Genomic DNA, 8,442 nt, shown 5'->3' with positions numbered 1-8,442 from the left:
CGACTCTGAGAGAACTTGTGAGTGACCCAAAGTCACACCAGCAGCTATAAGTAGAAGGGCGGGGAATCAAACCTAGTTCTCCCAGATTAGAGTCTACGCTCTTAACCACTACACCAAACTGGCTCTCTCAAAAACTACCTTCCTGCCCCAGAGGAACAGGCTGGTGCATGCTAGACTCCTTGGTCTGATTGTTTCAGGTGTCAACAGCAGGCAATGTGGGAATTGCCTGCCAGAGAGCGACCTTTAGACATTTGCTCTAGCACAGGGGTCTCCAACTGTTTTCAGCCTGTGGGCACATTTAGAATTTTGGGACAAGGTGGTGCGTGGCTTCCACAGGAGGCAGAGCCAATCAGAGTACGTGTCCCTCCTCACACCTCCTGGGAAGAAGGAAAGCCAGAAGGGTGGAATGGAACCACACACTGACCCAGGTGCTTGTAGGTCCTCCTGATCCTCCAGTGCAAAAAACCCTTTCATTTGAATGAACGACAGCGAATAACAAGCTCTGCCAAAGGCTTAGCGGTGGTTACTATGTTCAAGAGACAGGATTTTTAAAGAAGGTGTACGTTATACCAAGAAAATAAAGTCTCTGAACAACTAGCCATCCAGAGATCAATGGTACCACTTCGGTGGGAAGGTAACAGCGTTCTGTGCGCCTTGGCGTTTAGTCATGCCGGCCACATGACCACGGAATCATCTTCGGACAGCGCTGGCTCTTCGGCTTGGAAACGGGGATGAGCACTGCAACCCTAGAGTCGGATCCAACTGGCTTTCAAGCAAGGGAAACCTTTACCTTTACCTATACGTTATACCAAGAAAATAAAGTCTCCGAACAACTAGCCATCCAGAGATCAATGGAACTGAAAGGCCCCACGCTGTTTCTAAAAACGACTCCCGGATACAGGGGTCCCACTGTTACAGGCCAACAACTGGATTCCTCTTTATGTGTCTTTTCTATTAGACTCTAGTGGGAAACGATCGCAGGGTAGAGAAGTAAACTTAGTACCTGAACTGGCATATTAAGAATGGCTGTGTTTCTGAAACATGCAGGGCTTTTTAAATTTCAGATCTTTTTAAAAATTATTTAGATAAACAGCCCTTGTACGACTTCATTAAAGCCTCATTAGTCCCATTTTCCAGATGGGGAACAGAAGCTAGGAAAAAGCAAAGCTTATTTAGAAGATAAAAAGAGCCCTGCTAGATCAGACCAGTGGTCCATCTAGTCCAGCATCCTGTCTCGCACAGCGGCCAACCGGTTCCTCTGGAGGGCCAATGACAGGGCATCGAGGCCGAGGTCTTCCCCTGGTGCTGCTTCCTGGCTCTGGGATCCAGAGGTTTACTGCCTTCTGAACATGGAGGTTTGCTAGGGTTGATTTTATTTATTGAAATATTCATATCCCAGCCTTCCCCGTGGATCAAGGCAGCTTACAATCACAATTACAAACATCACAAATTTAAAGCCAACAAAAACCTGAATAACACCCCCTCCCTTAGAACTAGGTCCTAATCCCATAAAAGGCCACGCAGAGAAACATAAAAGGTTATCATTCTCAAATTAGTTAAGGAGACCCTTAACTACCCCTGCTTCCCAAGAAATGACTCACTTGGCAGTGCTTTTCAAGATGACACGTCTAGCCTGACACCCACCAAAAGGAGGTCTCAAATGAAGCTTGTTACACTCAATTCCTTACCGCGGCGAACTATTGTTTCGAAAATTAGCAGCCTCTCGATTCGATTCATCCTTTCATTTTTTTTGTTAACGGTTCCAATTAGTTCTGTGACCTTTTTAATCTACACAGACAATTATCCCCAGCACAGCCCACACAGAATTTAATTTCCCCTTCCTCTTAAGGCGGGTGAGCCAGTGAAGAGCAGTGCCTTCCCATCAAGTAGAAACATCCTTGAAAAAGATGAACCGCTATCGCCGCAGTCAACAACACAGTGACTCTGCAACCTTTTGCGGGATTAGCGATTGATGCGCGGGTCTCTTACCTGTAGTAGATAAACTCTAATCATGTAGATAAAACTTAAACCCAACGTTGCAACCCATCGTACTGCGGTGTAGGGAGTAGATTTGTCTAACCAGGACTGGTATATCTGGAAGAAACGTAAATGTTAGATATTCATCGCAGAGCAAATGGCAGGGAGATTTCAACTGCCGCAGAATCTTGAAAGCTACTGGAGCGGCATCAGAGGATGGTTAAAGACAAGCACTTGCTCGGTAAACTGTAAGTCCAAACCAAGATTAAATCACTGTCTGGAAGACTGGTTTTCAGGGAAAGTGTAAAGTCTCTAAACAGTCTCTAAACTCACACAAGGAAAGAAGGGGGTGTGGGAGTCCCAGGTGCCATTAGGGTCGCCCACGCATACCCCTATATCTAGGGCTGCCAGCCTCCAGGCAAACATAATATCTTGTCTAGGAGAATATCTCTCTCTCAAGTTCTTATCAGGCAGCCTGACAGAACTGCAAGAGTTCCGATGGGACCCTAGAAAAATGATGCTATTTAAAGAGTTTTATACTCACAAAGAGAATTTGTTGCGCCTTCTGTCTTGTATGTATATCAGTGTTCTTGAAAATGATTGTATTTGATACTGGTACATTACTACAGTCCCCTGGGACTAGTGGTGGTGAAACTGACAAGGTGCTGTTTGAATGTCTGAACATAGTGTAAACCTGCACTTGGATGTATTGTTTTGGTGAACCTATGCTCCCTAATACTTGACACTAATATTTATATAATAGTATAGAACAATTTTAAAAAATAAGCACAAAATAGATCTACCTTAAGCATAAATCTATTATACAGAATGTCGTATATGTTTCTATAACCTCCAGGTGGGGCCTGGAGACCTTTCAGAATTACATCTTATCTCCAGATGATAGAGATCAGTTCCTCCAGAGCAAATGGCTGCTATGGAGGTCAGACTCTATGGTATTATGCACTGCTGAAATCCCTCCCCCCTCCAAACCCCACCCTCACTAGGCTCCACCTCCAAATGTCCAGGAACTTCCCAACCCAGAGGCGGCTGGGAACCAGCTCTAACCCCAACCCTACCTATGAGTCACACAAGACCCTCGTTCTCTTCAGCAGGGCTTGAGAACACACAGCTGCGTGTGAGACTGTACTGTGGGTGCAATCCACAAGCGCACATACCGTGGACCTAAAGTAGATGCTTCCAAAGATGGCAGCTGCAAAGATTTCTGCTCACAGAGCACTATTTCTCCCCCCTTCCCCACCAGCCCAGAGTGGCCCCTGAAAGCATGTTACTGGAGAGTAGGAGATTGGATTTATACCCTGCCCCTCACTTGGAGTCTCAGAGTGGCTTACAAACTCCCTTCCCTTCCCCCTCCACACAACAGACACCCCGTGAGGTAGGTGGGTCTGAGAGAGCTCTGACAGAAACTGCTCTTTTAAGGACAGCTCTGACGGAGCTAAGGCTTGCCCAAGGTCATCCAGCAGCTGCAAGTGGAGGAGTGGGGAAATCAAACCTGGTTCTCCCAGATTAGAGTCCGCACACTTCACCACTACACCAAGGGACCCCGCAGGAACAACGGCTCAGGGGGCATTCTGGGCTGCCACAGGTGGGGGGAGGCAGGAAAACTGCACTCCTTTTTGAGCCTGTGGACAAATTTGGGATTTTGAGAAATGGTGGAGAGTGCCACCCCAAAACTGACTTCCACGGGAGGCAGAGCCGAATGGAATACTCCATTGGCATACCTCCTGGGGAGAAGGAAAGCCTGAAGGAAGAATGGAACCACAGGCTAACTCAGGAAAGCCCAGGTGCTCATCAGTCGTCCTGATCTTCCAGTGACTGACTGAATGACAGCCAGTAACAAGCTCTGCCTTAACATGGTGGACTTCCTGAGGGCACCTGGGTTTTGGCCATTGTGTGACACAGAGTGTGGGACTGGATGGGCCATTGGCCTGATCCAACATGGCTTCTCTTATGTTCTTATGTTTGGGGCAATGATGCTCTGTCTTCTTGGTGCTTGGGGGGCAACAACAGTTTTCTGGAGTTCTGGCCCTGCTGGTGGACTTCCTGAGGGCACCTGGGTTTTGGCCACTGTGTGACACAGATGGGCCATTGGCCTGATCCAACATGGCTTCTCTTCCGTTCTTATGTCTGGGGCTGTGATGCTCTGTCTTCTTGGTGCTTGGGCAACAGTGGGAGGGCTACTGAAGTTCTGGCCCTGCTGGTGGACTTCCTGAAGGCACCTGGGTTTTGGCCACTGTGTGACACAGTGAGATGGACTGGATGGGCCATTGGCCTGATCCAACATGGCTTCTCTTATGTTCTAATGGCCCCACTCACTTTCTGAAAAGCTCAGCAGGAGCCAAGGAAAGTATTGATGGGGGTTGTGGAGCCCATTGGCACCAGCTGGGAACCCTGGCTTAGACAAAGGCCTCCCAAAAAAGACTTTAAGTGATGCGCCGGCTCAGACAGGACCAAGAACTCCTTTAGATCCCCAGTGTCAGACCAATGTCATTACATGTCAATGCTGACACTCTGCAATTGTGCCCGGAAAGAAACTGGAAACAAGGGAAGATCTTTTAGTACTGAGGAAGCAAAATCCCCGTCAGCCATTCCCCCAACACATTCTGGGCCAGTTTTAATCACCTCATATACACCCGATGTCAAACCAACCTGTCCGAGTCTTGTGAAAAATCTATAGACCACTGAAGGTTTGCCATGAATGGACTCGCCGGTGCTGTCCCCTTCTGACATTGTTGCTGCAGAGAGAGAAAAGGAGAAGAAAAACACAATGGCGCTTTTGGCACGCCATGCTCACAACGATGCTTACATGTGAAATAATTCATTTGGCTAGCTCTGTGGAAAGATGCAAGCTACCTGGACGCACTTTATCTGTTGGGGCCAGAGAATGCCTAGATGAGAGAACACTGGCAGCCCCTGGGAAGGTCCTCTGCACTGTCAAAAGATAGATGCACCAAGAAGACACACATTTTCTAAACATGCGGAAGCTTCTTCCACCCACATCAATGAAGGGGATGTTATGGATACTGGAGAGAAAAGAGCTTGCAGACTGAATCCATAAAGGCCAAAAACAAAAAATCAGATACATTTGTGAGTTCTTTTAGCCCACTTTCCTCCAAAGTGCTAGAGGGATACACACGGCTCTCTCCCTCACATTTTAATTCTCACAACATTCCTGCAATGCGTGCTAGGCTGAGCATGTGCAACAGGCCCAAGGTCACCCAGCGATCTTGGTGGCAAATCTGGGATCTGAATTCGGGCTGCCACGCAAGAGCCAGTGTGGTGTGGTGTGGTGGTTAACAGCAGCAGACTCTAATCTGGAGAACAGGGTTTGATTCTCCGCTCCTCCACATGAAGCCAGCTGGGGGACCTTGGGCCAGTCACAGTTCTCTCAGAGCTCTTTCAGCCTCACCTACCTCACAGGGTGTCTGTTGTGGGGAGAGGAAGGGAAGGCAATGGTAAGCTGCTTCAAGACTCTTTCGGGTAGTGAAAAGCAGGGTATAAAACTGGCTCTTCTTCGTCTTCTGCCTGGTTCTAGTCAAACCCTCTAAACCACTACACTGCTCTTTCTCTCAGGGAGTCACCAGTTCCTTTGGGGACCATTTTATAAAAGTCCAGATATAAAGTCCAGAGGAAGGCACTGTCGAAGATTCAGCCAAAGACCTGTTTCTCAAGCACAGAGCCACGGCTTCATACAGGACCCCAGAAAGGTAAATACATGGGAGTGGATAAAAAAAAGACCCAATACAGTTTAAAAAAGGTAAAGGTTCCCTTGCTCGAAAGCCAGTCGAATCCGACTCTAGGGTTGCGGTGCTCATCTCCGTTTCAAAGCCGAAGAGCCAGCGCTGTCCGAAGACGTTTCCATGGTAATGTGGCCGGCATGACTAAACCCCAAGGTGCACGGAACGCTGTTACCTTCCCACCGAAGTGGTCCCTATTTATCTACTTGCAATTTCTTGCTTTCGAACTGCTAGGTTGGCAGGAGCTGGAACTAGAGATGGGAGCTCACTCCGTCATGCGGCACACTCGGGTCTCGAACTGCTGAACTACTGACCTTCCACAGCCTGCAGTTCAGCGTCTTAACCACTTCAGCCACCGCAGCTCCCAATACAGTTTAGGCTTCCCCTAAAACGTTGTTATAGGTTTAGGAGCGCCTGCCGAACATTGTCTGAAATACGAGGATGCCCAACCAACTTGTCATCTTTGCCCAACCAACTTGTCATCTACACTATACTAACCTGCCTGCTGTGGAACAAGGCTGCCAGTGAGTTTACTTATCGGCCCTATTCGATGCGATTAACAGCAGTCTAGTCAACCACATATCCGCCCCATCACAAACACAAAAGGAGGGCAAGACTGACAACTCCCCAGCTGTTTGTTTGCTTAAAATCACTGCTCTCTCCCCCCCCCAAGGTACTTCTCCTCCAATTAGGGAAGAGATACAGGGACTGACCGGACAAGAAAAGGTTAAGCTGTCACTTTCCTCCAGCCTCTCCCCCACTAACACACAGAGAGAATCACAGAGAGGGGGTGGGGGTATGCAAAGAGACACTCAAATGCAGTAACCTGCCTGCTGTGGAACAAGGCTGCCAATGAGTTTACTTATCGGCCCTCTCCCCGACATACCTAATTTGAAATCAGTGCATGATGTAGGCGGTGAATAGGGTTGCCAGCTCCGAGTTGGGAAATTCCCGGGGATTCAGGGGCAAAACCTAGTAAGAGCAGGGTTTTGGGAGGGGAGGGACCAGTTTGGTGCAGCGGTTAGGAACGTGGACTCTAATCTGGGAGAACCGGGTTTGATTCCCCACTCCTCCACATGCAGCTGCTGGTGTGACCTTGGGTCAGTCACAGTTCTCTCACAGCTGTTCTGGAAAGAGCAGATCTCGAGAGAGCTCTCTCTGCCCCGCCTACCTCATGGGATGTCTGTTGTGAGGAGGGGAAGGGAAAGGAGACTGTAAGCCACTCAGAGACTCCTTCGGGTAGTGAAAGGTGGGGTAGAAATCCATCCTTCTTCTTCTTCTTTGGGCATAAGGTCATGGAGTCCACCCTCCAAAGCAGCCATTTTCTCCAAGGGAACTGATCTCTGTCATCTGGCAATCAGCTGTGATTCCAGAGCTCTCCAGGCCCCACCTGGAGGCTGGCAACCACGGCTGTGGATTTTTTGCTGGAAGGGAGCTAATTGGCCGGAAAAGCTTCAAGCGATGATGCTTCCACACAGTGGGCTGCTGTTAACGGCATAGGGACAGAACCAGGCCCAATAAAAGAGAGTAACCTCAGAGAGAAAGCTGAAGGGCCACCAACACGGGCAGTGACTGCGTGCTGCCTCCCAAACGGCTTCGAAGACCACCCAAAAAACCCACATGCTGTGAAGTTATCTGGTCACACGACTCCATTTTGGCCTTTGGCTCTGATACAGAACAAGCTGGCACCATCTGTTCACCAGGAAAGGGGAGAGGTCCTGGCGGGGGGGGGGGGGGGATACCGGAACTCCCCCCCCCACTCGGTCCTTCAAATGCAGCCACTTTTGTGAAAGGGGGGGGGGGGGCAACCGTGCACGAAAGCACCCGGAGCTGCAGGTTAGTCTGATTTCAAAGGAGAGAAGGGAGACTTTGTACTTCCTCTTTCGAGGAGAATTAAAAGAATCTCCGCGGCGGCTGCGGTGCCACATCACCAAAGGCGACACCTGACACGACTTCCTCGTTTGTCATCTCTGGGGGCGGGGCAGAGAGAGAGAGAGAGAGAGAGAGAGAGAGAGAGAGAAATTCTACTCCCCACAGCAGGAAAGCCAAATGCACATGAACGAGGGAGGGACGCGGAAGCGGAAAGTGTTACCAGAAAGCCAAGGAAGACAGGACATATCGGAAAGCTTATCTCAGCAGAAGAGCGCGTCTCATGACGAGCTAGGAAATCAATGTTTGTTTGTTTTTAATCTGTGATCCACAAACGCTTAACTCGCAGCCTCTTGCTGGAGACAAAGGGACACCCAAGCGCTATGTCCAAAAATCCGTGCTCTCTCTCGTGAAAACTCCGGCAGGTTCGAGGAACTGGCCATATGGCGCAGTTCTTGTTCGATTGCGCCGTTGGACGGCGAGATCAGTTTTCAGCCTGAGAGCAAGCGGGTGAGAGGAAACCGCTAATTCGATGTCACCGAGGGCCAAAGAGGCGTAGCAGTCTGAGAAGTGCCGCACGAAGGCATCCAGAATGCCCTATGATGCCACGGCACGGCCCGTCTGGGCTGGCATTCCATTCCCAACAGCAGCCGCCCAAGATGTATCTGGGGCAAGCAGAGCAGGGAGACATCTGTCCCAGGGCAGCCGATATTCTGAGGTAGACTGCCTCTGCACAGGGAGGTTCCGTCTATCCATCGCAGCCGGACAGCTGCGATTCTTGATGGTTCCACGCAGTTAGCGGTAACTCGCTTTGAATTCAGCAGGCTGACCGTCTGGCCAT

The 8,442-nt window shown here is 49.5% G+C and overlaps 1 protein-coding gene across 1 annotated transcript in view; it reads right to left on the bottom strand.

Moving 5' to 3' along the window:
- Positions 1 to 4,725, bottom strand: part of RER1 (retention in endoplasmic reticulum sorting receptor 1) — an 8,485-nt gene extending 3,760 nt beyond the window's left edge. The window contains exons 1-2 of the mRNA XM_015410933.1: positions 4,645 to 4,725; positions 1,990 to 2,094 (exon numbers count right to left, since the gene is read on the bottom strand). Of these exons, the coding sequence (XP_015266419.1) occupies positions 1,990 to 2,094; positions 4,645 to 4,725 (186 nt within the window). The remainder of the gene's footprint in view (positions 1 to 1,989; positions 2,095 to 4,644) is intronic.
- Positions 4,726 to 8,442: the final 3,717 nt, after the last annotated feature.

The sequence above is a fragment of the Gekko japonicus genome, unplaced genomic scaffold (genome assembly GCF_001447785.1).
Source record: "Gekko japonicus isolate JY-2015 unplaced genomic scaffold, Gekko_japonicus_V1.1 scaffold220, whole genome shotgun sequence".
NCBI classification, from domain to species: Eukaryota; Metazoa; Chordata; class Lepidosauria; order Squamata; family Gekkonidae; genus Gekko; species Gekko japonicus.
The sequence above is the reverse complement of the archived record's forward strand: the minus strand, read 5'-3'. Positions and strand labels throughout refer to the sequence as shown.